Here is a 27,844-nt window from a genome sequence, read left to right as displayed (position 1 = left end):
ATATCTTTAGATAAAAGGGTATAAATAATTAACCCATCAACTATTGGATAAATTAATTTGTTTTAAATCATCACTTTCACCTTCTAAGTTTATCCTTGACCCGTGAAAAACCAATAGTTCTCCCTGAAGGGTCGAGTCATTAGAGTGAGATGAGTGGTGATAGGTAGAATACAAAACACTATCTGCTCTGTGAAATCAATGTGATCTCTGGTCCACAGATAACACTGTTTGGCCTGCACTTTTACACAGTATAAAACACTAAACTCTCTCTCACTCCACAACAGTCCAACAGTCCTTGTCTGCACCCAATCTTACTGCACTTGCTTTGAGATCTCATAGAACAGAGAAAGAATTTCTGAAGGAGTGAACGATGCATGGAGGAAGAAACCATTTGAAGAAGGAAAGAAGATGAAGAGGATGAGAACCAGAGGAGAGATATCTGATACTTTACTAAAGAATAGTTGATCATGCTGTGTCAGTGTAGGTCTCCTTGTAGTGCTTCTGATCACCACCTCTGCCGTTGTGACTCAAAATGCAGGTAACTCAAACTTCTTTTGTTTCCCTTTTTCAAGACAGAACAAAAAAGACAAATTCACCAGCATACAGTAATCATATATACTTGGAACGTATCATCTACAGTATTGATCTTAATGTCATACAATGTTAAAATGACCTTTGTATTTACTGTAGCCTACTGTATATGACTTCCTTATTTAACTTTATAACTACAGTTTACATGGTAATGATAGATAACCAGCTGTGACTAGAAGATAACTGTGCCTGTGGATACTGCGAGGGACCTCTGAGACGATCCTACCGTTTGCTACTGATGGACACATGCTAGAATTCATGTCCAAACTGGAGACATCAGGGAGAGAGACACACTGCATGCCACCTGGTATCACCGTACCAACAAGTTAGAGATGAACAAAGCACTCCAAAGTAATGTATTTTGATAAAATATGAATTGTTCTCTGAATTGTATGAATTCTATGTAACTTTAGCAGTATAGTACAGAAAGTGACAACATCAAGTATATATTTGACAGTATACCGAGGGGATTTGCAGTAGTAAAAGCCTGGGTAGTATTCATTAGGACACACCTTCGCAAAACGTTTACCAAAGGGAGGGACTACCTGAATGTGTTTCTTATTGGACACATTCAGGTAGTCCCTCCATGTTTCAGTCTGTTGTCATCTGTTGGTGCCTAATGAATACAACCCTGTTCTGTCCACCCCTCTAGGTTCTATCATGGTTCTGGAAGCGGTCAACGTGACCCCCAGCCCCATCAACACTCTGGGCCAGTGGCTGGATGCAGTGCTCCTGTCAAAGAAAGGTATCAAATCTATCAATACAACTTTAAATATCAGTTAGGGCCTTAGCTTCTTCTGGTCCTTTAGTACCAATCAATAATGTTGATCAATTACCTAAAAGGATCAGCTGCACAACATAATGTAGCACATCTAATCAAATGTTATATGTTACGAAAACCAGCTAGCTAGAATGATGATACACTCGCTAAGGCTAGGGGTTCTAGGCCTAGCTACAATTGGCCCAGCGCCGTCCGGGTTGCCGGCCCGGGATGTCCTTGTCCCATCCCACTCTAGCGTCTCCTTGTGGCTGGCCCGGGCGCATGCATGCTGACTTCGCCTCTCCCGAGTCCGTACGGGAGTTGCAGCAATGGGACAAGACTGTAACTACCAATTGGATGTCACGAAATTGGGGAGAAAAAGGGGTGCAAAAAAAAAGATTCACTATGCAGAAATCGCTCTGCCATTTCGTGGTTGCTAAAGTTCTAATAGTTCGACTTATTTCAGTTTGTGACAAAACAAGCAGTCATTGTGTAGAGAATCATTGTACCATCTAAACCGCTGTGAAATATATTTTCCGCTTTTAGAATAGAATAGATCTACTGCTTCTTAGACTTGCTTTCAATGAGAATGAAAGATCTATACCCTAAATTTCTCTGGGAATTTGGTCATTACATATTGTAGCTTTAAATTACATGTAGCTTTAACAAGACTCCCTGGCAAAGCACAGCACCTGACAGGGTGATGCTGCCACCTGGGGATGGAGTGTGGAAGTGGTAGTGTAGTGTCTAAATATGCTCCTAAGAACTAGCCTACCTAACCTAACGCATACAACAGGTGTATGATACTATTGTATTCGGACTCCTTCAGGCATAAAGCTGGACTTCAAAAGCATTCAGGCGGTGACTCCCTCCCTGGGCATCCTGAGCATGACAAACCAGACTAAAGGGATGAAGCCCTCTCTCCACTTCCTCAGCTCAGCCTACCACTGGGACTTCCTGTACGGCCCCGTCTCGGTCAACATGGCCCTGTCCCATGGTGCCTCCCAGACCCAGGGCTACATCTCCGGGAGGGGAGTTGCTCCACACAGTCAACCAGATCTTCTATATCACTCTGGCCCCTTGAAGCCCTGTGAGATGGGTATTCCAGGGCCATGGTGGAAGACATGGAGGAGGTACTGAGGGGGCCCTGGCAAGGAGTGTCACTGCAGGTGAGCGCCGAGCCACTAGGTAGGTCTGTGAAGGGGCAGAGGCTTCAGGAGGGGCAGCCACGATACTCACTGACAGTGGAGCACGGCAGGATGGGATCAGTGAGGAGGCTAGACTACAGGCGATCATGGCCAACCTCTGAGAGCAAAGACAGAAGCTTGTTTTGTATATCTGAGAACTACCCCACTGGGTAAAAACTGGTTGACTCAACATTTTTTCCACATGATTTCAACCCCCAAAAAATCTATGTGATGACTGAAAACGGATAGGATTTGCAAAAAGTAATCAGCGTAAGTGCATTCTTTTTTTCACCCAACTTTTTACCAAAATCCAATGACATGGTGACCTTTTTTGTTGATTTCACAGGGAATTCATGTTAGTTGACAACTCAACCAAATGTAAATCAAAACTAGACGTTGAGTTGACTTCTGTGCCCAGTGGGACAGGTCTAAGATGTGAAGACATGATCGCCTTAAAACGGCAGTTTGTTTTGTTGGATTTAAAGTTATAAAAAAGAAAATCATGTCTTCAATTTCATCGTAAAATATTGATTGTACAATTATTAGCAATAATTGCCTACTTGTCGTCGGGAAAGGAGGACCAAAACGCAGCAGGAATGTGGATGCTCATCTTGATATTTATTGAAACCAAGAAAACACCAAAATAGCCAAGAACAACCAAACAGTCTTGTAAGGCTCACACACGCAAAACAAGAGACAATCTCCCACTGTCACGTCCTGGCCAGTATATAAGGTTAATTGTTTTGTAGTTTGGTCAGGGCGTGACAGAGGGTATTTGTTTTATGTGCTTCAGGGTGGTGTGTTTTGTTAAAAGGGTGTTTGTTTTAGTAATTCCGGGTGTTGGTTTATGTTTAGGTATTTCTATGGGGAGTCTAGTGAATGTATGTCTATGTTTGGTTAATTGGGGTTGGGACTCTCAGTTGAAGGCAGGTGTTGTCTATCTGCCTTTGATTGAGAGTCTCATATAGTAGGGTGTGTTTGTGATTTGTGGGTGATTGTTCTGTGTTCAGCCCTAGGCTTTGCCAGACTGTTTTGTTGTTCGTTCGTTTTCGTGGTTTGTTTGTTTTAGAGTGTTCATTTTTTTGTAGTTAATAAAAGTCGAAATGAGCATACACGTACCTGCTGCGTTTTGGTCCTCTTTCACCAACGACAACCGTGACAGAATCCCCCACCACCAAAGGACCAAGCAGCAGAGGAAGGAGCGGAGGAATTACGAGTTGGACTGGCGGGAGAAGTGGACTTGGGAGGAAGTTCTGGACGGGGCCGGACCTTGGCATCAGGCTGGGGAGTATCGCCGCCCGCAGTGGGAAATAGAAGCAGCCAAGGCAGAGAGGCGGTGGTACGAGGCCAGAGACGCGCTGAGGGAGAAGCACGAGAGGCACCCCCAATAATTTTTTTGGGGGGGGCACACGGGTAGTTTGGCTAGGCGAAGGAAGAGCCGGAAGCCAGCTACCCGTGGTTATATGGAGGAGCGTATGTGGTGGGGAGCGCCATGTTTTGCTGAGAAGCGCACTCTCACCCATACGCACGCACAGTCCGGTGCGAGTTATTCCAGCCCCTCGAAGGTGCCGTGCTAGAGCGGGCATCCAGCCTGGTAGGAGGATGCCTGCGCAGCGCATCTGGTCGCCGGTACGCCTCCGAGGACCAGGCTACCCAACTCCCGCTCTACGCACGGCTACCATCAGGCCCCTGCACAGCCCAGTCTGCCCTGTACGAGCACTCCGCTCGTGCAGGGCTACTAGTTCCATCGAGCCAAGGCGGGTTGTGCAGGAGGTAAGATCTAGACCGGCTGTGCGCCTCCATAGCCCTGGGTTTCCAGCTCCTGTCTCTCGTGCGGACCCGGAAGTACGTCCACCCAGTCCGACTCGTCCTGTTCCCGCTCCCCGCACTAAACTGCAAGTGCGTAAACCCAGCCTCGCCAGTCAACAGTCGTCGGAGCTGCCCGCCAGTCAACAGTCGTCGGAGCTGCCCGCCAGTCAACAGTCGTCGGAGCTGCCCGCCAGTCAACAGTCGTCGGAGCTGCCCGCCAGTCAACAGTCGTCGGAGCTGCCCGCCAGTCAACAGTCGTCGGAGCTGCCCGCCAGTCAACAGTCGTCGGAGCTGCCCGCCAGTCAACAGTCGTCGGAGCTGCCCGCCAGTCAACAGTCGTCGGAGCTGCCCGCCAGTCAACAGTCCGCGCGCTTGCCCGCCAGCACCAAGTCGCCGAGGCTGTCAGACGCCTGACCTGCCGGAGTGGCCAGACTGCCTGACCTGCCGGAGTGGCCAGACTGCCCTGACCTGCCGGCGTGGCCAGACTGCCCTGACCTGCCGGCGTGGCCAGACTGCCCTGACCTGCCGGAGTGGCCAGACTGACCCTGAACCTGCCGGCGTGGCCAGACTCGCCCTGACCTGCCGGAGTGGCCAGACTGCCCTGACCTGCCGGAGTGGCCAGACTGCCCTGACCTGCCGGAGTGGCCAGACTGCCCTGACCTGCCGGAGTGGCCAGACTGCCCTGACCTGCCGGAGTGGCCAGACTGCCTGACCTGCCGGAGTGGCCAGACTGCCCTGACCTGCCGGAGTGGCCAGACTGCCCTGACCTGCCGGAGTGGCCAGACTGCCCTGACCTGCCGGAGTGGCCAGACTGCCCTGACCTGCCGGAGTGGCCAGACTGCCCTGACCTGCCGGAGTGGCCAGACTGCCCTGACCTGCCGGAGTGGCCAGACTGCCCTGACCTGCCGGAGTGGCCAGACTGCCCTGACCTGCCGGAGTGGCCAGACTGCCCTGACCTGCCGGAGTGGCCAGACTGCCCTGACCTGCCGGAGTGGCCAGACTGCCCTGACCTGCCGGAGTGGCCAGACTGCCCTGACCTGCCGGAGTGGCCAGACTGCCCTGACCTGCCGGAGTGGCCAGACTGCCCTGACCTGCCGGAGTGGCCAGACTGCCCTGACCTGCCGGAGTGGCCAGACTGCCCTGACCTGCCGGAGTGGCCAGACTGCCCTGACCTGCCGGAGTGGCCAGACTGCCCTGACCTGCCGGAGTGGCCAGACTGCCCTGACCTGCCGGAGTGGCCAGACTGCCCTGACCTGCCGGAGTGGCCAGACTGCCCTGACCTGCCGGAGTGGCCAGACTGCCCTGACCTGCCGGAGTGGCCAGACTGCCCTGACCTGCCGGAGTGGCCAGACTGCCCTGACCTGCCGGCGTGGCCAGACTGCCCTGACCTGCCGGCGTGGCCAGACTGCCCTGACCTGCCGGCGTGGCCAGACTGCCCTGACCTGCCGGCGTGGCCAGACTGCCCTGACCTGCCGGCGTGGCCAGACTGCCCTGACCTGCCGGCGTGGCCAGACTGCCCTGACCTGCCGGCGTGGCCAGACTGCCCTGACCTGCCGGAGTGGCCAGACTGCCCTGACCTGCCGGCGTGGCCAGACTGCCCTGACCTGCCGGCGTGGCCAGACTGCCCTGACCTGCCGGAGTGGCCAGACTGCCCTGACCTGCCGGAGTGGCCAGACTGCCCTGACCTGCCGGCGTGGCCAGACTGCCCTGACCTGCCGGCGTGGCCAGACTGCCCTGACCTGCCGGCGTGGCCAGACTGCCCTGACCTGCCGGCGTGGCCAGACTGCCCTGACCTGCCGGCGTGGCCAGACTGCCCTGACCTGCCGGCGTGGCCAGACTGCCCTGACCTGCCGGCGTGGCCAGACTGCCCTGACCTGCCGGCGTGGCCAGACTGCCCTGACCTGCCGGCGTGGCCAGACTGCCCTGACCTGCCGGCGTGGCCAGACTGCCCTGACCTGCCGGCGTGGCCAGACTGCCCTGACCTGCCGGCGTGGCCAGACTGCCCTGACCTGCCGGCGTGGCCAGACTGCCCTGACCTGCCGGCGTGGCCAGACTGCCCTGACCTGCCGGCGTGGCCAGACTGCCCTGACCTGCCGGCGTGGCCAGACTGCCCTGACCTGCCGGCGTGGCCAGACTGCCCTGACCTGCCGGCGTGGCCAGACTGCCCTGACCTGCCGGCGTGGCCAGACTGCCCTGACCTGCCGGAGTGGCCAGACTGCCCGGACCGTCCCGAGTCGCCAGACTGCCCGGACCGTCCCGAGTCGCCAGACTGCCCGGACCGTCCCGAGTCGCCAGACTGCCCGGACCGTCCCGAGTCGCCAGACTGCCCGGAACGTCCCGAGTCGCCAGACTGCCCGGACCGTCCCGAGTCGCCAGACTGCCCGGACCGTCCCGAGTCGCCAGACTGCCCGGACCGTCCCGAGTCGCCAGACTGCCCGGACCGTCCCGAGTCGCCAGACTGCCCGGACCGTCCCGAGCCGCCAGACTGCCCAGACAGCCTGAGCCGGAGCCACCTCCAAAAAATAGGTGGGTTGGGGAGGGGGGGGTGTAGCACAGTACCGTCGTTGACGGCAGCCACCCTCCCTTCCCTCCCTTTAGTAAGGGGGAAATTTTCTTTTGGGTATTGTTTGGGGGTATTTTTAATTTTTTTTGTTAAGGTGCTTCCGGGGTAGCACCTTTAAGGGGGGGTACTGTCACGTCCTGGCCAGTATATAAGGTTAATTGTTTTGTAGTTTGGTCAGGGCGTGACAGAGGGTATTTGTTTTATGTGCTTCAGGGTGGTGTGTTTGTTTTAGTAATTCCGGGTGTTGGTTTATGTTTAGGTATTTCTATGGGGAGTCTAGTGAATGTATGTCTATGTTTGGTTAATTGGGGTTGGGACTCAGTTGAAGGCAGGTGTTGTCTATCTGCCTTTGATTGAGAGTCTCATATAGTAGGGTGTGTTTGTGTTTGGGATTTGTGGGTGATTGTTCTGTGTTCAGCCCTAGGCTTTGCCAGACTGTTTTGTTGTTCGTTCGTTTTCGTGGTTTGTTTGTTTGAGTGTTCATTTTTTTGTAGTTAATAAAAGTCGAAATGAGCATACACGTACCTGCTGCGTTTTGGTCCTCTTTCACCAACGACAACCGTGACACCCACAAAGACTCAACCAAACACATACCCATATATAGGACTCTCAATCAGAGGCAACGAGAAAGCACCTGCCTCCAATTGAGAGTCCAACCCCCCCATTAACCTAAACATAGAAATACAACCAACTAGACTAAACAGAAATACATAAACAAGGAACAGTGCCCAAAAAACCCGGAATACATAAATCAAATACCCTTCTACAAAAACACCCCGAACCACATAAAACAAATACCCTCTGCCACGTCCTGACCAAACTACAATAACAAATAACCCTTATACTGGTCAGGACGTGACACTACTCTTTTGTATTTTCTATTAACTTTTCAATATATCCCCTTTTTTTAATCGCCTTAGTTTAAGATAACAATATCTTGTGTAAAGTGAAACATTTAATAGCCTTGTCATAAAAAACGAATTAATAAAAGAGCCCTTCTTGGTATTCTTTCTCTGGAAAAATTGAAATACTTTAATAATGATTTCAAACATTGTCTCATATTTTTCACAAGTTATGATTGGAACATTGTTCAAAAAGAAAAACCTAGTTTTCCACACTAATAATCCTTGTCAACATGGATCAGCTTAGTGTGTGAAGAGGCCAGTGTTCTGGGCAGGGTTGAGCCAGGTCACAGATCAGCTTAGTGTGTGAAGAGGCCAGTGTTCTGGGCAGGGTTGAGCCAGGTCACAGGCGGTTGGGTGTCAATCTAATGAACACAGGTGGGGAGTGGAGGGAGACTAAGTGCTTTAAGGGGAAATCATAATTACTCAAAGCCACAAACTTTCCAGGTGCTGGATTGAGTCCTGTTCAAACCACATTTCACTGTAGGATGCTCCAAAAATCCTCTTTTCATTATAGCCTGGTCCCAGATCTGTTTTGCTAACTCCTACATTCATGGTCATTGTCAATGACCATAGGAGTTGGCAAGACTGCACAAACAAATCTGGGAATTAGGCTCCTTTCATAAACCATTCTAATAAAATAAACAGTTGAAGATAATCAGATCGTCTAACGGCAGTGTGATCAATCGATCAGTACAATAGTCATCAAGGGCGAGGGGGGTCAGGGTGGTGAAGGATAAGGGGTTACAGTTGTGTACTTTTTAGTGTAGAGGAGGGTGGTTGGGACTGGGGGGTGGAGGCATGGTCACCCCTGTTCTCCTGGAGGAAGGTGTTACAGGCGCAGAAGATGCCGTAGAAGCTGGAGGAGAGCCCGGCGATGTCTGTGGAGATGTAGGGCAGGACCTCGGGAGACGCCTGGTTGAAGTAGGAGATCTAGGAGAGCCAGCACAGGGATAGGAGTTGTCATCATCAATAACGGTGCAATCTGTCATGTTCTTTTTCCCAGTGGAAATTCAAGGTACTTCAAAACAAAAGGCAAACGATTACATTTGGCAAGACCCACCGCTTTGGTTTAAAAACAAGTGCAGGGGAAGAACTTATGAGCAGACCTACAAAATGACAGTTTCCACACTTTCTTACCTTGGAGATATTTTTGGAGACCTCCAGGATGCTGAAGCCGGCACACAGCACCTCTCCCCTGTTGTAGCCCTCTGTAGGAGGGTGTGTGGGTAGAGTGACCGAACGCAGAGCAATAACATAAGGGTCCCTTGGAAGGCGCAGAAAAAAACATTGTCACTCAATCGTTTTCGCTCGCGTGGTCTCCTTTCTTTTTCCTGCCTGCCTGCCTGTGTCTGCCAGTCAGTCTGCCATTCAGTCTGCCTGTCAGTCTGCCTGTCAGTCTGCCACTCACCCGCTGTCACACGGTGGTCTCCTGGAGGCCAGGAGGATGAAGTCCTGGACCTTCCCTCCCTGATTGGCTGAAGGGCTGTTACTGGCCCCATCCTGGCCTATGGAGGGAGTCACCACGCGGTACAGAAAGTCATCATCGTCCACCCTAAGAATCAGCTCACACCTCCTACAACAAGGAAAGTCATGAAATCAGAAGCCAGTGTTACACATTGCACTGGAAATGTGGGGGAGGCCGCTGTGTACACTCTTGAGGCCTTATTATACGCCACCCGAGTCCGGAGTGTGTGTGCATACAGATACCCACTCGTAGTTTGGGTCCCACTCCACTCTCTTGCTTAAGTCAGAGAGCAGCATAAAGGCCCTCTCAGCTGGGATGTCTACCTCCGTCTCAACCTTAAAACTCAACACCTGCTTCTCCTCCAGGGTGTACAGGCTCACCTGGTGGCCAGAGGAGGATTACATAAACCAGGATTAGTTTAACATGGGCCCGAGTTTTTCCTAGTTCGGTCATGTGATCAGGAAAAACTCAGGGCCCCCTTGGCCCTAGACATGACCTTTAAATATGTGATCGAGAAAAATTCAGGGCCCCCTTGTGGTTAACCTAAAAGAGAGTCTCAAGAAAGCTCACCTTGTTTTTCTCAGAGTTTAACAACCAGTTGTTTCTAGCGGCCAGCATCTTCAGAGCAGAAACGTTGTTGTAGCTGAGATACACCTGCAGCCGTTCACAATACATTCAAAGTCAGTAGTAACAACTATCACATACTACTATCATAGTACTACTGTATGTGAATAGGAATTGTTCCACTATTCATATTTTACACTAATTTAGCTTCAAACACAGTAAGTGCAATGTTTTCATTGGGACAGTTAGACATGACATAGCACTTTTGCAATCACGTTATCACCCCGGCGATATGGTTTATATCTGATTTCACGGCTAACGGGATTGGACAGTCCATAAAACCGGCCCACGTATGAACTTTGGTTTTTACTCGTGACTGAGACATGCTTATCATTCTTCATCCTTCCTGTTTAACTCTCACCTCTAAGTTGTATCAACTGTTTTGTTAAGAGAGAACCCGAGTGAGAACCAAAGCTTGTAGTCAGTGAGTACAGTGAGACATTTGGGGCCCCCCCTTCTCCTCCTTTACCTGGTTGCTGAGGTCCCACGGTACAGATAAGGGCACCTCTGTCTGCTTGCAGGATATTATGTACTTCCTGAATAAACACAACAAAAATCTATTGGCACCCCCGTTTTGTGCCCTAATTCCAATTATGATCTAGATTTTGCAGTAATGTTTACAAATGGGCTCATCTGTTCACCTGTCGAGTCGGATCTTGTTTCTAGCGATGGCCTCCTGGTAACGTCTCCTTCCCTCCTGTCAGTGAGATTCAGATCAGACAACAGGACAATATTGTGAAAATTGATGAAAATAGGGCCCTTAGTTACTGTTTCTAACATTTTTGGTTAAAACGTGAATATTTATCTCATCTTGATCAGTTGTGAATGAGCATCAGGTGACTGACCAGCGGCTCGGGTCGTATCCTTGGCAACATGCACGGCTTGCCTTCGCGGTCGCGGATTTCGAAGGTCATGAAGGCGCTGTTGATGTGTCTCAGAGGCTCCTCCCCCTGATAAGCCTCCGCACACACGCCCACCTCCATGCTGCGACACCACGGGGACACTCACGTTACCATCTCAGATCAGCAGGTCAGAGCCAATGAAAGTTAATGAGTGAAATTTGAACTTATTAGAGATTGATCAATCCATTACCGGTAACACTTTAGACTAAGGTTACATTTGTAAAGGGTTTATAATTACACTTATTTTTTGGTCCAGGATTTAAGGCCTCATCTGAAGATCTCAAGTCATATTATTGGTGTGGTTCGGAGAAATCCCTGACTTTGTGAGATCTGCCCATCTGTGAAACGCGCTTGAAATAAAGGCGACCTGGAACGTGACCAGAATTTTATTGTTGACACTCATCATGTGACAGTGGGTCAATTTCTATTGTTAAAGGGGATCCCTCAGGAGAATGGCCAGAAGGTTTCCACTTTCTTTTAAGCTATATTTTTACAAGTTATAAATATTGGTAGGCCTAACTCATTAATGCATGATCAGTAGGTTTTCACTTTCCTTAAAAAGGTATCTTTTCAGCAGTTATAAATGTTGGTAACTCATTTGTTAATGGTCAGTGGATTGTCACTTTAAAATACAGAATACATTTTGCAGTTATAAATGTTTTTAGGTCTGTCACTTTAAAACAAGGTATACATTTTGTAGTTCTACATGTGAGTAAATCATTTATAGATGATTTGAGAGTTCACTCAGAGCTTAGACATACACTACATGACCAAAAGTATGTGAACATCTGTTCGCCGAACATCTCATTTCCAAAATCATGGGCATTAACATGGAGTTGGAACCCCCTTTGCTGCTATAACAGCCTCCACTCTTCTGGGAAGGATTTCCACTAGATGTTGGAACATTGCGGCGGGGACTTGCATTAGTAAGGTCGGGCACTGATGTTGAGCAATTAGGCCTGGCTCACAGTTGGCGTTACAATTCATCCCAAAGGAGTTTGATGGGGTTGAGGTCAGGGCTCTGTGCAGGCCAGTCAAGTTCTTCCACACCGATCTCGACAAACCATTTCGGTATGTACCTCGTTCGTGCACGGAGGCATTGTCATATTGAAACAGGAAAGGGCCTTCCCCAAACAGGTTGCCACAAAGTTGGAAGCACAGAATCATCTAGAATGTCATTGTATGCTGTAGCATTAAGATTTCCCTTCACTGGAACTAAGGGGCCTAGCCCGAACCATGAAAAATAGCCCCAGACCATTATTTCTCCTCCACCAAACTTTACAGTTGGCACTATGCATTCGGGTAGGTAGCGTTCTCCTGGCATCGCCATATCCAGGTTCGTCTGTCAGACTGCCAGATGGTGAAGCGTGATTCATCACTCCAGAGAACGCATTTCCACTGCTCCAGAGTCCAATGGCGGCGAACGTGATTCACAACTCCAGCCGACGCTTGGCATTGCGCATGGTGATCTTAGGCTTGTGTGTGGCTGCTCGGCCATGAAGCTCCCGACGAACAGTTCTTGTGCTGACACTGCTTCCAGAGGCAGTTTGGAACTCGGTAGTGAGTTCCAAGGACAAAGGACAGACTATTTTTACAGGCTATGCGCTTCAGCACTCGGCAGTCCCGTTCTGTGAGCTTGTGTGGCCTACCACTTCGCGGCTGAGCCGTTGTTTCTCCTAGACGTTTCCACTTCACAATAACAGCACTTACAGTTGACCGGGGCAGCTCTAGCGAGACAGAAATTTGACTAACTGACTTGTTGGAAAGGTGGCATCCTATGACGGTACCACTGAGCTCCTCAGTAAGGCCAACAAGGCTGAGTTCATCTCAGCCTATGCTACCCTCCAGTCCCTAGACTTCCTGGCGCTGACGGAAACATGGATCACCACAGATAACACTGCTACTCCTACTGCTCTCTCCTCGTCTGCCCACGTGTTCTCGCATACCCCTAGAGCATCGAGCCAGCGGGGTGGTGGCACTGGAATCCTCATCTCTCCCAAGTGGACATTCTCTCTTTCTCCCCTGACCCATCTGTCTATCTCCTCATTTGAATTCCATGCTGTCACAGTTACCAGCCCTTTCAAGCTTAACATCCTCATCATTTATCGCCCTCCAGGTTCCCTTGGAGAGTTCATCAATGAGCTTGACGCCTTGATAAGTTCCTTTCCTGAGGATGGCTCACCTCTCACAGTTCTGGGTGACTTTAACCTCCCCACGTCTACCTTCGACTCATTCCTCTCTGCCTCCTTCTTTCCACTCCTCTCCTCTTTTGACCTCACCCTCTCACCTTCCCCCCCTACTCACAAGGCAGGCAATACGCTTGACCTCATCTTTACTAGATGCTGTTCTTCCACTAATCTCATTGCAACTCCCCTCCAAGTCTCCGACCACTACCTTGTATCCTTTTCCCTCTCGCTCTCATCAAAAACTTCTCACTCTGCCCCTACTCGGATGGTATTGCGCCGTCCCAACCTTCGCTCTCTCTCTCCCGCTACTCTCTCCTCTTCCATCCTATCATCTCTTCCCTCTACTCAAACCTTCTCCAACCTATCTCCTGATTCTGCCTCCTCAACCCTCCTCTCCTCCCTCTCTGCATCCTTTGATTTTCTCTGTCCCCTATCCTCCAGGCCGGCTCGGTCCTCCCCTCCTGCTCCGTGGCTCGACGACTCACTGCGAGCTCACAGAACAGGGCTCCGGGCAGCCGAGCGGAAATGGAGGAAAACTCGCCTCCCTGCGGACCTGGCATCCTTTCACTCCTTCCTCTCTACATTTTCCTCTTCTGTCTCTGCTGCTAAAGCCACTTTCTACCACTCTAAATTCCAAGCATCTGCCTCTAACCCTAGGAAGCTTTTTGCTACCTTCTCCTCCCTCCTGAATCCTCCTCCCCCTCCCCCCCTCCTCCCTCACTGCAGATGACTTCGTCAACCATTTTGAAAAGAAGGTTGACGACATCCGATCCTCGTTTGCTAAGTCAAGCGACACCGCTGGTCCTGCTCACACTGCCCTACCCTGTGCTTTGACCTCTTTCTCCCCTCTCTCTCCAGATGAAATCTCGCGTCTTGTGACGGCCGGCCGCCCAACAACCTGCCCACTTGACCCTATCCCCTCCTCTCTTCTCCAGACCATTTCCGGAGACCTTCTCCCCTACCTCAACTCGCTCATCAACTCATCCTTGACCGCTGGCTACGTCCCTTCCGTCTTCAAGAGAGCGAGAGTTGCACCCCTTCTGAAAAAACCTACACTCGATCCCTCCGATGTCAACAACTACAGACCAGTATCCCTTCTTTCTTTTCTCTCCAAAACTCTTGAACGTGCCGTCCTTGGCCAGCTCTCCTGCTATCTCTCTCAGAACGACCTTCTTGATCCTAATCAGTCAGGTTTCAAGACTGGGCATTCAACTGAGACTGCTCTTCTCTGTGTCAAGGAGGCTCTCCGCACTGCTAAAGCTAACTCTCTCTCCTCTGCTCTCATCCTTCTAGACCTATCTGCTGCCTTTGATACTGTGAACCATCAGATCCTCCTCTCCACCCTCTCCGAGCTGGGCATCTCCGGCGCGGCCCACGCTTGGATTGCGTCCTACCTGACAGGTCGCTCCTACCAGGTGGCGTGGCGAGAATCTGTCTCCGCACCACGTGCTCTCACCACTGGTGTCCCCCAGGGCTCTGTTCTAGGCCCTCTCCTATTCTCGCTATACACCAAGTCACTTGGCTCTGTCATATCCTCACACGGTCTCTCCTATCATTGCTATGCAGACGACACACAATTAATCTTCTCCTTTCCCACTTCTGACAACCAGGTGGCGAATCGCATCTCTGCATGTCTGGCAGACATATCAGTGTGGATGACGGATCACCACCTCAAGCTGAACCTCGGCAAGACGGAGCTGCTCTTCCTCCCGGGGAAGGACTGCCCGTTCCATGATCTCGCCATCACGGTTGACAACTCCCTTGTGTCCTCCTCCCAGAGTGCTAAGAACCTTGGCGTGATCCTGGACAACACCCTGTCGTTCTCCACTAACATCAAGGCGGTAGGTTCATGCTCTACAACATTCGCAGAGTACGACCCTGCCTCACACAGGAAGCGGCGCAGGTCCTAATCCAGGCACTTGTCATCTCCCGTCTGGATTACTGCAACTCGCTGTTGGCTGGGCTCCCTGCCTGTGCCATCAAACCCCTACAACTCATCCAGAACGCCGCAGCCCGTCTGGTGTTCAACCTTCCCAAGTTCTCTCACGTCACCCCGCTCCTCCGCTCTCTCCACTGGCTTCCAGTTGAAGCTCGCATCCGCTACAAGACCATGGTGCTTGCCTACGGAGCTGTGAGGGGAACGGCACCTCCGTACCTTCAGGCTCTGATCAGGCCCTACACCCAAACAAGGGCACTGCGTTCATCCACCTCTGGCCTGCTCGCCTCCCTACCTCTGAGGAAGCACAGTTCCCGCTCAGCCCAGTCAAAACTGTTCCCTGCTCTGGCACCCCAATGGTGGAACAAGCTCCCTCACGATGCCAGGACAGCGGAGTCAATCACCACCTTCCGGAGACACCTGAAACCCCACCTCTTTAAGGAATACCTGGGATAGGATAAAGTAATCCTTCTAACCCCCCCCCCCCCCCTTTAAAAGATTTAGATGCACTATTGTAAAGTGGTTGTTCTACTGGATATTATAGGTGAATGCACCAATTTGTAAGTCGCTCTGGATAAGAGCATCTGCTAAATGACTTAAATGTAAATGTAAATGTAATGCCATTCTCCTGCCAATGTTTGTCTATGGAGATTGCATGGCTGTGTGCTCTATTTTATACACCTGCCAGCAACAAGTGGGGCTGAAATAGCCAAATACACTCATTTGAAGGGGTGTCCACATACTTTTGTATATATTGTGCACTTATAGGCAGTATTGGGTACTCATCACTACATACATGAGAAGATTCAACACTTTGTTAAACATGTTCAGTATGAAGACCAAAACATTCCACGTTGTGAGAGGATACCTCCACTGCTTCCCCAACCGAAGATAATACTGTTACCATTTCACACCAGAGCGTTCACCATACTGTAAACAGAAAAGTGGGAAGTGTGTTGACATCATCTGGAAAGGGGTAATATGTTAGGAATGATGATTGAATAATGTACTGGAAGTAAATTTGGCCAGAGCATCAAGGTTTCAAAGGTGGGTCCAGACACCATGAAAACCAACCTCTTCTGTTCCCGGGACAGAGCACCGATGCATCAAACCCAACAGTAAGAAAATAAACTCTTGTTCAACTGTGCAACTATTGAAAATAAGGTTGCATGACGATACGGTTCATCTTATAAGCATTTGTAAGTCTATTTATAAATGGTTAATAGCTGGAGGTAAATATTGGCTCAGTATTTGGCAAACACTGACCTGTTATTGCACTATTTTGACCAATGCGATACAACAGTTTATTAATGGCTTATAATGCATTTACAAATTATTAAATATATCATTAATAACTTTATTATAACCCCTTTACAAATGGAGCCTTATCGTAAAATGTTACCTAGATTACTCAACCAATAACGTGAGCACAAGTACTCCCCCATTGATTTGAAAGACTCAAATACAACATCAAAAAATCACTGTCAAACCAGTTTATAACTTTGCTTTATACAGTATATGATCTAAAGCTCACCTGTTCTTGAATGCATTGTTGACGATGGCTTTGAGGACCAGCCGGTCGCCCACGTGTGAGGGACCCCTGAAATGGAACATGTCTATGCTCTGCAGGGTGGGGTGGGCGTTACACAGACGACTGGAGAGGAGGAGGAGGAGGGGGCATGACACAGAGGAGTCCAAAAAGTAATTTAAAATGTCATACGTTTTGTTTTATCTGGAATCAACGTGTAATAACATTATTACACTCGGCTAGTGTCAAAATACGACCATCGCACTCTCCCAAAAGTTTGGTTGGAGCGTAAAAAAAACAATTAATCTAGCTATGCAAAAATGTGATAGGTGCGCAGTCCAAAAAAAGCTTTATGAGTGCAGTCCTATCACATCTTTGGATATTTAATTTAAGAGGATTACAGGTGGTGTGCATCTGGTGCGGGTGTTATACCTTGCAGCGATGGTGGCCACGTTCTCCATCCAGGCCATGATCTGTCCTCCGAACGTGTTGACCTGGTGGTTGGCATGAGTAGGAAGAACCAACTCAACACTCTCCACCCGTGTCCTCTCTGCTGGCACCGCCTTCTCAGCCTCCTGGACCTCCACTAACATACACACAGGTTATTACAGAACTCAGCATACACAAATTCAATATTACTCAGCATGAAGCGTCATACACCATTACGGTTCCTATAGTGGTGTTAGGTCGATGCCACAGCGACTGACCTTGTTGGAAGGCCTTGTTGGTGAGCAGGTCCTTCATGATATCAGAGTGGACGAGCCTCATCCTCCTCCTCTCGGCTGCTAGACTGTGCTCCACCTGCTCCGCCTGTGTACAGGGGACCAACGGACGCAGCTGCACCTGTAAAGTGGACACCCGCGAAGTCAAGTTAATGCAGATTACAGCAGAGAGCATACACACACTCAACATTACCCAGCATCAACTCTTAAACGTTATCACAGCATCTTTATAAAGGCATTCTCTCATTGAAGGTCGTCCACACACTACGGACACCCCCAATCCAGTACCACCTTCCCTCCAGTGGTGCGCTGGCTGACAAACGTGGCAACCGCCTGACACACCCTCCAGTGGCTATCGCTGAACAGGTCTTCACAGCTCACCACGATGCCAACCTTTAGACACACACAAAGCATCACAGTAGATAAAAACTTTTTTTTTTAAATCACCGGAATTGAACTATTGCGCAGTGGGAAATCAATCCGTTTGGATTTGGACTGGGTATATGTCATAGGGTTTGAATGTGGCCTGACCTCCATGCTGGTGTTGAAAGCTCGATTGACTTTGGCCTTGATGTTGATCACCTGTCCAACCCTGAAGAAACACACACACACTTTATTGGCAGAAGTTGTCATTAAGAGAGAATTAGTGCGCACAACGAAAGAAGGCGACCTAACAACCCAGACACCTACCCAATAGTGTGTTCAAAGTGGATGTCGTCGACCGAGGCAGTGACACAGGGACACCCAGCATGCCTTTCAGCTGTGGTGAGTAAATAAATAATGAGGTTATACTTCCTGTCTAGAGAGTGCTGATTACAGTTAGGAATGGACTACTGTTCAACATACTATACATAGCCTTGCGTGCCAAGCTTAGTGCTCTAGTGAGTGCAAGAGTCACTTTCTTTATATGTCACAGCAGCACATCAGTAGGAAAAGTGTGACCTTTCAGTCCCTGGATACTGTCCATTAGCCTAACCTGACTGTATGTTTTTCTCCACCGAAACAAAAGTTACAAATTGTTATGCCAGAGTCAAATGGTCCGCAAAGTATATTTCATCTGTTGTCATAAGCATAGCCTATTACTCCAGATGGTCAGTAACAGTGGAGTATTCAGAGGTCCTAGAAACATCAACGCTGGTCAGTGTCGCCAAATATTAGTGTTACAATGTGCTGACATTTCACAGTGAGAAACTATGGCATCATTATAAACGCAAAAGGCCTTACTGAGCATGATGTGGACGTGTATGTGATATTATGACTCAATCATGTCTTAGTAAAAGTTTCATCGCTATCCAACCTACTCATGTCTTACTAAGAAACTTCAGTCCCATTGTCCCTTCGTGTTCTTAGTTTAAACTTGCGTTGCTGTTCTTGTCCATTAGTGTTCTGTCTTTTGTCAAGTTCTGTGTTTTGTCTGGACGCCAGGAAGAATAGCAGCAGCTAATGGGGATCCGAATAAAAATCATGATCATCCCATGTATAATCCAAAACTGGATCAGTAGGCCTATTCCCACAAGCACACTGTGAGCAAGAACACACACACACCTGACAGACAGGCTGTTGAGTCCATCCATTTGAGCAGCTCTCCCACGCTGAGCTCCTGGCGGTGGTTGGCATGGCAGGGCATCACTATCTGGCTCTTCTTCACCTCTGTTGGGTTCCTGTACTCCTCCCCATTTTGGTGTCTACTCATGTTAGGGGTCCAGGAGATGCTTTCTCGAGGAAAAGTGATATGTTAGTTTAATGCATTTCATTTGGGTGACCTACAATGACCAACATGTTACCCATAAAAATAGGCTATAGCCAGCAAATACAGAAATACCTGTCATTTAAAATGAAATATAGAATACGCTTTATACTTCCTGGGTTGTATCATCCCTGGGTCTTCAAAGGGTTAAATAGAAAGAGCAGTACTAAAGTTAACTGTGGCAGTAGAGCTCGCCTGCTCCATGACTCACCTAAACTCAAATATACACAGTAGGTGTGACGGATTCTTGCGCAGTGCCAGTGATTGCAAAATCTTGTTCTGCTATAGGCGCTTCCCCTAACCTAGACAGCTAAATGGCAGCAATGCTAGTTCTTTCCATTCGACAGCTGCAAGTACCGTCGTAAAAAACGTAGCAGCATATTAGCTAAATTAACTCTGAGCTACCAGCATGAATGGGAACTGCACTAGTGAGCGCAAGGGTAGCTAACTGCAGAGAAACGTTCACTCCAAAGTACAAACATGAAATCAAAATGCCCACGCAGCAGTGGAATCAGGATACAACGAAGATACTTTTATTTTCTCGATTAATTTACCTATAACACGCACGGAATATTTCGAGATTGAGTTTTTCCAGATCGTGTACTCTGCCCATGTAGTGTCGACAACCTCGGGCGCGCATCAGGTGGTTTTGACATTGTGGTGGGAGCGTTTTAGTGACTGGGTAGGACTTGACGCTAACACCTCCCTCCACATTTTAAGGTGGAATGGATCATTTCACCGGCATATTTCATTGTATCTTGAGTACGACATAATTGTGTGACAACATCTGTATGCATTCAATAAATTATGGAAACCAAAAAAATCATTAAAATAATGTGTTTATCATAATGACATAGATATACTGAACAAACATAAAGTGTTGGCCCCATGTTTCATGAGCTGAAATAAAAGATCCAAGAAATGTTCTATATGCACAAAAGGTTTCTCAAATTTTGTGTACAAATTTGTTTACATCCCTGTTAGTGAGCATTTCTCCTTTGCCAAGATTATCCATTTAAAATGACAGGTCTTGCATATCAAGAAGTTGATTAAACAGCATGATCATTACACAGGTGCACCTTGTGCTGGGGACAATAAAAGACCACTAAAATGTGCAGTTGTCACACAACACAATGCCACAGCTGTTTCATGTTTTGTGGGAGCATAAAATTGGCATGCTGGTCTGCAGGAATGACCACCAGAGCTGTTGCCAGATAATTGTATGTTAATTCCTCTACCATAAGCCACCTCCAATGTCCTTTTAGAGAATTTGGCATTACGTCCAACCAGCCTCACAACCGCAGGCCACGTGTAGCCACGCCAGCCCAGAACCTCCTCATCCAACTTCTTCGCCTACGGGATTGTCTGAGACCAGCCACCCAGACAGCTGATGAAAAGGTGGCTTTGCACAACCGAATAATTTCTGCACAAACACTCAGAAACCATCTAATCTGCATGCACATTGTCCTCACCAGGGTCTTGACCTGATTGCAGTTCGGCGTCGTAACCGACTTCAGTGGGCAAATGCTCACCTTCGATGGTCACTGGCATGCTGGAGAAGTGTGGTCTTCACAGATGAATCCCGGTTTCAACTGTACGACGTTGTGTGGGCAAGCAGTTTGCTGATTCCAACGTTGTGAACAGAGTGCCCCATGGTGGCGGTCTGGTTATGGTATGGGCAGGCATAAGCTACAGACAACAAACACAATTGCATTTTATCAATGGCAATTTAAATGCGTAGAGATACCGTGACAAGATCACCAGACATGTCACCCATTGAGCATATTTGGGATGTTCTGGATCGACAGCGTGTTCCAGTTCCCGCCAATATCCAGCAACTTCGCACAGCCATTTTAGAGGTGTGGGACAACATTCCACAGACCACAATCAACAGCCTGATCAACTCTATGTGAAGGAGACGTGTTGCGCTACACGAGGCAGATGGTGGTCACACCAGATACTGACTGGTTCTCTGATCCACCTCCCTACTTCTTTTTAAGGTACAGTATCTGTGACTAACAGATGCATATCTGTGTCCCCAGTCATGTGAAATCCATAGATTAGGGCATAATTAATGTATTTCAATTGACTGATTTCCTTATATGAACTGTAACTTAAATTATTGGATGTTGCGTTTATTTTTGTTAAGTGTATTTCAAAACCACAACAGTCCGAGGGTAGAGAAACACAATGAAACGTTTGACTATGATGAGATAGATTATCTAGGGTCTCTTTATTTTCAGATATGACAGTATTGACAGAAATGGGAAGGTTATTGTTGTTGTTTAGGCGCTGATTTTTTGCAGCTCACACAGCTCCATTCAGATAAAGGGACAAGAACCTCTGGAACGTTTTAGACTTGTACCCCGACAGACCTGGAGGAATCTGAAGAGGCAAAGCAGAGAGGGAAAAAAAACCTGGTCATATGTTTTCAAATACCTTTTGTATAAAATCTAAGTTACTAAGTAAAATGGATTCACTGTTACTATCCATTTCTGTTTATAACAAATGTGTGACAATTGTGGGACCTGTAAAACTACACAGCGGTACAGTGTATTTTGTAACTGTTAGATTATGTCCAAAATTAAATCTAGAATCGGCTTCCTATTTCGCAACAAAGCATCATTCACTCGTGCTGCCAAACATACCGTCGTAAAACTGACCATCCTATCGGTCCTTGACTTCGGCGATGTCATTTACAAAATAGCATCCAACACTGTACTCAGCAAATTGGATGCAGTCTATCAGTTTTGTCACCAAAGCCCCATATACTACCCACCACTGCGACCTGTATGCTCTCGTTGGCTGGCCCTCGCTTCATACTCGTCGCCAAATCCACTGGCTCCAGGTCATGTATAAGTCTTTGCTAGGTAAAGCCCTGCCTCAGCTCACTGGTCACCATAGCAGCACCCACCCGTAGCACGCGCTCCAGCAGGTATATCTCACTGGTCACCCCCAAAGCCAATTCCTCCTTTGGATGCCTTTCCTTCAAGTGTAACGAAACAGAAAACAAACACTGATGCTGGGGATCATATCTCATATCTCCCTCACGAACTTTAAACACCAGCTGTCAGAGCAGCTCACAGATCACTGCACCTGTACACAGCCCATCTGTAAATATCCTATCCAACTCCCTCATCCCCATACTGTTATTTATTTTGCTCCTTTGCGTTGCTTTGCTTTGCTTTATCTTGGCCAGGTCGCAGTTGTAAATGAGAACCTGTTCTCAACTAGCCTACCTGGTTAAATAAAGGTGAAATAAATAAAACATGTCAGTCAAATCCTATGGATCTGTAGGTGTATTAACTGGTTTTGCTGACAGATAAACAGTAGTATTACCTTACGGTTCTGCTCCTGGTAGACCTGGACACACTGCAGGTCGATGGTGGGAGAGACGGGGTAGAACGTCTCAAGGACGTGGTCGGCAGTGCTTTTGACCTCCTCTTTCCCAGCAAGCACTGGGAGAGGGGTCATGCTCTAGAGCAGTAGCCCGTTCTGTTCTCACACATGGAACAAGTCTTCATCTGGGAGGGAACAGGGGATCAATAACAGGTGCAATATAACGGCTAAGCTATTGATCAACGTGTGTAGTAATCTATGGCTGGCAGTTTACAAACCTTTTTATTCATTTTGTGTGAGCATTTACCCACCTTTAGCAGGAACATGCATTCAAAGTAAAGGGAGTGTTTACTTACCGCAAACGGCGATCAGCGTTTACCCAACTATTTTTTTTTACCACTACATCGCTGATGGCTGGGATTCAATGCAAGTTGCGTTATAGCGCAGCGCACTAAACAGCCAACAATGCGCCTTTAAAAAGGCATTTTCCCCTGACGTTCGCAGAGACTGCATTAATGGTTAGCGCTACACATGTCGGCTCAAGCGTAATTTACTATTAGAAGTTTGTTATATTATGCTGCTCTATAACACCTTGTATTGAATCCGGGCCTATACTCCTCTACGTATTTATCTGGACAGTGAAGTTAAACTTTAAATTTGTCTCTATACTAAATTTCGCTCTAACTTTAAATTCCCGGCTCTATACTTATTTACGGGTATTTTCATACATATCCTTTTTAACGTTTAAAATTACTTGATGTCAAAGTCAAGTGTTCACATGGGTGTATAAGCACATGTTTATGTGATAAAAGTCATACGGTGGAACTAAAGTAAGCATTCCTAGTCACCAGAAATTCCGGTTACACCATATGACGGGGGCGGCAGGTAGCCTCGCGGCCAGTAACCAAGAGGTTGCTTGATCAAATCCCTGAGCTGACAAGGTAAAAATCTGTAATTTTGCCACTGTTAACCCACTGTTCCTCGGCCATCATTGTAAATAAGAATTTGTTCTTCACCGACTTGCCTAGTTAAATAAAATTTAAAAAAATGACTAAATGGTTCTACTGAATGGTGTCAATATGTTTGTCATTTTTTTATAGTATAGCACATCAAGCAGCTAATACTGAAAATAAGTTTATGTAAACAACTACTAACCTATCTATATTAATTGAGGGTCCATTTGCAGATGCCTTTATCGTCAGGATACAGATTACTGCTGACTCACTTGCAAATTAGCCACAGAAACCCAGGCGTTCTACTTTGGGGGGAGTAGACAGCAGTCTACGATCGGAAGGAAGCCAGTCCTACGCCACCATATCTGACTCGCTTAGACATGATGAGAGAGCAGTATGGGCTCACCTGGAGTCTGTCCTAAGAGATGTCATGAACAAAAATCCACAAATCATGACACTCCACATAATGAGCTATGGTCCCGTCACCCAATACAGAAACAAGAAGGACATGTACCTACTTCGCACTCTGCCACATAGTTACGGATTCAAACAAATCACCATGGCGTGTGGTGAACCCCACGGGGCATCAGATGGCGTGGGTTCACCACACCTACCCCCTCTGATACTTCGTTGGATCGAACTCAACAGAAATGGAAGTGAATGAGGACGTACAGCTCACTCTGCTTAGACTTTCTACCAATCTTCTTTAACAAACCATCTCCCCTTTTCCCGACATTTTTAAGTCATTCAAAATGAGGGGTCATCCAGTGAAAAAACAAAGATATTTATTATAATGTAACTTAACTTCCTTAAATGTTGAATATTTGAGACCACGCATTTATTCATGTTTTTCACTTGAAATAATGGTCCGAAAACCTTAATGATTTGTCTATTTCAGCCACACCCGTTGCTGACAGGTGTATAAAATCGTGCACAAGCCATGCAATCTCCATAGGATAACATTCACAGTAGAATGGCCTTACTGAAGAGCTCAGTGACTTCTCATGTGGCACCGTCATAGGATGCCACCTTTCCAACAAGTCAGTTCGTTAAATTTCTGCCCTGCTAAAGCTGCCCCGGTCAACTGTAAGTGCTGTTATTGTGAAGTGGAAATAACTAAGAGCAACAACAGCGCAGCCGCGAAGTGGTACAAGCTCACAGAATGGGACTGCCGAGTGCTGAAGCGCGTAAAAATTGTCTGTCCTGGGTTGCAACACTCACTACCGAGTTCCAAACTGCCTCTGGGAGCAGGCAGAGAGAAGCAAACTCTGCCTTCTCCGATGGGCCCAGAGAGCAAATCAAATGCACTATAGGCCTACTGCTCAGATGACTGTGTCTGCAGCTCTCTGGGCCCGCCGGGAAGGCAGAGTTTGTACCTTCAGACACATGAAATGGTTCAAAATGGCAAAGAGATGCTGTTTTTATGAGTGAATTCATGTTTAAGTTCTTACTCAGCACTGTCAAGACTTTGTATTCAACACTTTTATAAGCTATAAAATGTGCTTTCTTCCTATTTCCACTCAGCGCTACAACTAGCACTGCAGCAGTAATGAATGAGTAGGAAAGTGTATCGATAGGCTTGTGTTGTTATTATTAGCGGCTTGGGTCTTTAATATCGAGGAATATTTTACTTTCTCTGTTCATAGGAGTAACATGAATATTTGCATGAGGCAGAAATAATGTGGTGCGACTCGAGTTTTACCATCAGCTGGAAGGTGGTGTCCCTTTTTGGTCAGTGGAGGAAAGGGAGAGTGGAGTGATGTTGAGAGGCGGACCTTCAGTCTACTGAGACTGACCATCTGATGCAGGCACCATGAGCCAAGTAAAATAAAAACGGATCCATTACCGGTGTGACCATGTAGCCTATTTAAAAAAATGCACCGAACAACAATGCATTCATTGGCAGCGCAATTCAAGCAACACCAATATGCAGTGACAATGTATTGGGCCTATAGCTTACTGCACAAACCTCATTTCTACAGTACTGTTTTTAATTGGTTAATGTTGCATATGTAAGTCATGTTAAAAAATGTAATTATTGCATAAGTAAGTCATGTTAAAAAAAACATTCACAGAATGTTAACAAGGAAAACTCTAGAACAGTGGTCACCAACCTTTCAAGTGTACTTTGAGTCAAAATGCAAGCTGAGATCTACCGCTCAGATAGTTTTTTTAACATGGACAAACCATTCACAGAGACAAACTGATATCTTTCCGACAGATAAGATCTAAACCAGGCCAGAACTTGTCCGTGTAGACCAGTTTGGGTTTCCAATCTCTCCAAAAGAATGTGGTGATCGATGGTATCAAAAGCAGCACTAAGATCTAGGAGCACAAGGACAGATGCAGAGCCTCGGTCTGATGCCATTAAAAGGTCATTTACCACCTTCACAAGTACAGTCTCAGTGCTATGATGGGGTCTAAAACCAGACTGAAGCGTTTCGTATACATTGTTTGTCTTTAGGAAGGCAGTGAGTTGCTGCGCAACAGCTTTTTCAATTTTTTTTGAGAGGAATGTAAGATTGAAGATTTAAAATATTTAATGGGTCAAGATTTGGCTTTTTCAAGAGGCTTTATTACTGCCACATTTAGTGAGTTTGTTACACATCCGGTGGATAGAGAGCCATTTATTGTGTTCAACATAGAAGGGCCAAGCACAGGAAGCAGCTCTTTCAGTAGTTTAGTTGGAATAGGGTCCAGTGTGCAGCTTGAAGGTTTAGAGGCCATGATTATTTTCATCATTGTGTCAAGAGATATAGTACTAAAACACTTGAGTGTCTCCGTTGATCCTAGGTCCTGGCAGAGTTGTGCAGACTCAGGACAACGAAGCTTTGGAGGAATACGCAGATTTAAAGAGGAGTCTATAATTTGCTTTGTAATGATCATGATCTTTTCCTCAAGGAAGTTCATGAATTTGTTACTGCTGAAGTGAAAGCCATCCTCTCCTGGGGAATGCTGCTTTTTAGTGAGCTTTGCGACAGTATCAAAAATAAATGTTGGATTGTTCTTATTTTCCTCAATTAAGTTGGAAAAATAGGATGATCGAGCAGCATTGAGGGCTCTTCGCTACTGCACGGTACTGTCTTTCCAAGCTAGTCATCTTTGCATAGTCACTTTAACTATACCTACATGTACATATTGCCTCAGTTAGCCCAAATAACCAGTGCCAGTATATAGTCTCGCTACTGTATATAGCTTTGCTACTGTTATTTTTGTCTTTTTATTGTTGTTTTTATTTCTTTACTTATCTTATTTGGGGCGGCAGGTAGCCTAGTGGTTAGAGCGTTGGGTCAGTAACCGAAAGGTTGCTAGATTGAATCCCCGAGCTGAAAAGGGTACAAATCTGTTGTTCTGCCCCTGAACAAGGCAGTTAACCCACTGTTCCTAGGCTGTTCTTGTAAATAAGAATTTGTTCTTAACTGACTTGCCTAGTTAAATAAAAATATATATTGTTCACTTAATACCCATGTTTTACTTAAATATCGCACTGTTGGTTAGGGCCTGTAAGTAAGCATTTCACTGTAAGGTCCACACCTGTTGTATTCGGCGAACGTGACAAATAAACTGATTTGATACGCTTGTTTTGAGAACAGAGCGAGAGCTGTATGTAGCCACTTGTGCACATTTTGTTCATGGACAAACTTTTACTATTTTATCTGTGGATTAATTGTCGGAGTAGAGGACATTGTATATTTCAGGTAAAATAACCCAATGTTTATATCCCAGGACAAATTAGTTAGCAACAGCTAGCTAGCTAAATTGCCATAAATGTAATGATTTTCTACCTGTCCCCAAATTAATATAGTTTGTTTTGATATTTCAACCAGCGTGAACTGATCGCGTCTGGTGTGGATGGACAAAATCAACATGCGTGCTGTGCGGTCTGGTCAGTGTTCACAATAAACGAGCGCTGGAAGTTGCACATAACGTTAAAGTTTGCTGAGCAAACATGAGATTTGCACCGAAAAAAAATTGAGGGAACTTTGTGTGAGACAGAGCTATTTTTCGATTGGCTTAAGGCATGAGTAGGAGGAATTGATGAATACACAAATACTCAGACAAACAGTGATATAGCTGTATTGTAGTAGCGCCCTCGACGGGGAGATTCTGTAACAAATGTCATTCTTAATATCAATCAGATGGATAGCTACCAAATAGATGTGTTTCCCCTCGCATCTAGCTGCCTGATACAGCTGGCCAGTTGATCGTAATGTAGGATGAATTATACAGCTAGTTAAAGGTAGCTGCCCACCCGGATCATAAACACTGTGAAATTAGCGAAGGGAGGGGTTTGGCCGAGAGCGACTTGGCTTCCTTTGCTTCTTCTTCGATGAGGTTTAACGGCGGTTGGCATCCAAACACTTTTGCATTACCGCCACCTACTAGACTGGAGTATAACTCCCTTATAACTCCCTTAAAAATAAATCAACAAAAATACCTTACACTCAAACGCACCACCCTACTCCACTATTTAAATCGATCTAGTCCTACCTCAGGCCAACAGCTTGAAAGGACAGGACACCACCACTCAACACACCCTGTAACTCTTCTGACAAGTCTTGTACACCTCTCTGCAGCTGCCACCACAACCTCATTTTTCAGCGACTTATGTTCCATCCCTCCAGTA

The 27,844-nt window shown here is 47.2% G+C and overlaps 2 protein-coding genes and 1 long non-coding RNA gene across 8 annotated transcripts; 1 reads left to right on the top strand and 2 right to left on the bottom strand.

Annotated features, from left to right (window-relative positions):
- The first annotated feature begins 261 nt into the window (after positions 1-261).
- On the top strand, positions 262-2,810 carry LOC115157774 (protein FAM151A-like). 2 transcript variants are annotated; one of them, XM_029706207.1, is made up of 4 exons: positions 262-538; positions 750-942; positions 1,244-1,336; positions 2,181-2,810. In XM_029706207.1, exons 2-4 carry the CDS (start codon positions 924-926, stop codon positions 2,489-2,491), a joined length of 423 nt encoding a protein of 140 aa, XP_029562067.1. In that variant the 5' UTR covers positions 262-538; positions 750-923; the 3' UTR covers positions 2,492-2,810. The 2 variants fall into 2 exon arrangements, with proteins under 2 accessions (XP_029562067.1, XP_029562068.1); XM_029706208.1 differs by having other exon boundaries at positions 732-942.
- A 5,103-nt stretch (positions 2,811-7,913) lies between these two features.
- Positions 7,914-19,598, bottom strand: LOC115156820 (acyl-coenzyme A thioesterase 11). Of its 4 annotated transcripts, none has more exons than XM_029704528.1 (16): positions 19,137-19,598; positions 18,724-18,890; positions 17,869-17,938; positions 17,710-17,770; positions 17,470-17,571; positions 17,164-17,299; positions 16,889-17,042; positions 16,463-16,582; positions 10,750-10,888; positions 10,546-10,601; positions 10,374-10,440; positions 9,851-9,934; positions 9,527-9,660; positions 9,224-9,388; positions 8,953-9,079; positions 7,914-8,745 (listed from the first exon to the last, which is right to left on the bottom strand). In XM_029704528.1, exons 2-16 carry the CDS (start codon positions 18,869-18,871, stop codon positions 8,557-8,559), a joined length of 1,752 nt encoding a protein of 583 aa, XP_029560388.1. In that variant the 5' UTR covers positions 18,872-18,890; positions 19,137-19,598; the 3' UTR covers positions 7,914-8,556. The 4 variants fall into 4 exon arrangements, with proteins under 4 accessions (XP_029560388.1, XP_029560389.1, XP_029560387.1 ...); XM_029704529.1 differs by having other exon boundaries at positions 18,724-18,894; positions 19,480-19,593; XM_029704527.1 differs by having other exon boundaries at positions 19,480-19,593.
- Positions 19,599-21,131: 1,533 nt separating this feature from the next.
- On the bottom strand, positions 21,132-27,526 carry LOC115156819 (uncharacterized). 2 transcript variants are annotated; one of them, XR_003868332.1, is made up of 3 exons: positions 27,369-27,526; positions 22,265-22,449; positions 21,132-21,310 (listed from the first exon to the last, which is right to left on the bottom strand). It is a non-coding gene; the product is annotated as an uncharacterized LOC115156819 (long non-coding RNA). The 2 variants fall into 2 exon arrangements; XR_003868331.1 differs by lacking the exon at positions 27,369-27,526 and having other exon boundaries at positions 22,265-24,166.
- Positions 27,527-27,844: the final 318 nt, after the last annotated feature.

The sequence above is a fragment of the Salmo trutta genome, chromosome 21, assembly GCF_901001165.1.
Source record: "Salmo trutta chromosome 21, fSalTru1.1, whole genome shotgun sequence".
Classification (NCBI taxonomy): Eukaryota; Metazoa; Chordata; class Actinopteri; order Salmoniformes; family Salmonidae; genus Salmo; species Salmo trutta.
Note: the sequence above shows the minus strand (reverse complement) of the source record. Positions and strands in the feature narration are given on the sequence as shown.

Bases quoted from the DNA above. Each gene is read 5' to 3' on its own strand.
- LOC115157774 (XM_029706207.1), top strand. The intron at 1,337-2,180 runs GTATCAAATCTA...GGACTCCTTCAG, and splicing joins AGTGCTCCTGTCAAAGAAAG to GCATAAAGCTGGACTTCAAA.
- LOC115156820 (XM_029704527.1), bottom strand. From the start codon at position 19,565: ATGCGCGCCCGAGGTTGTCGACACTACATGGGCAGAGTACACGATCTG. The intron at 17,771-17,868 runs GTAGGTGTCTGG...GTGTTTCTTCAG, and splicing joins CACTTTGAACACACTATTGG to GGTTGGACAGGTGATCAACA. The intron at 17,300-17,469 runs GTGGTACTGGAT...TCCACTTTACAG, and splicing joins AGCGCACCACTGGAGGGAAG to GTGCAGCTGCGTCCGTTGGT.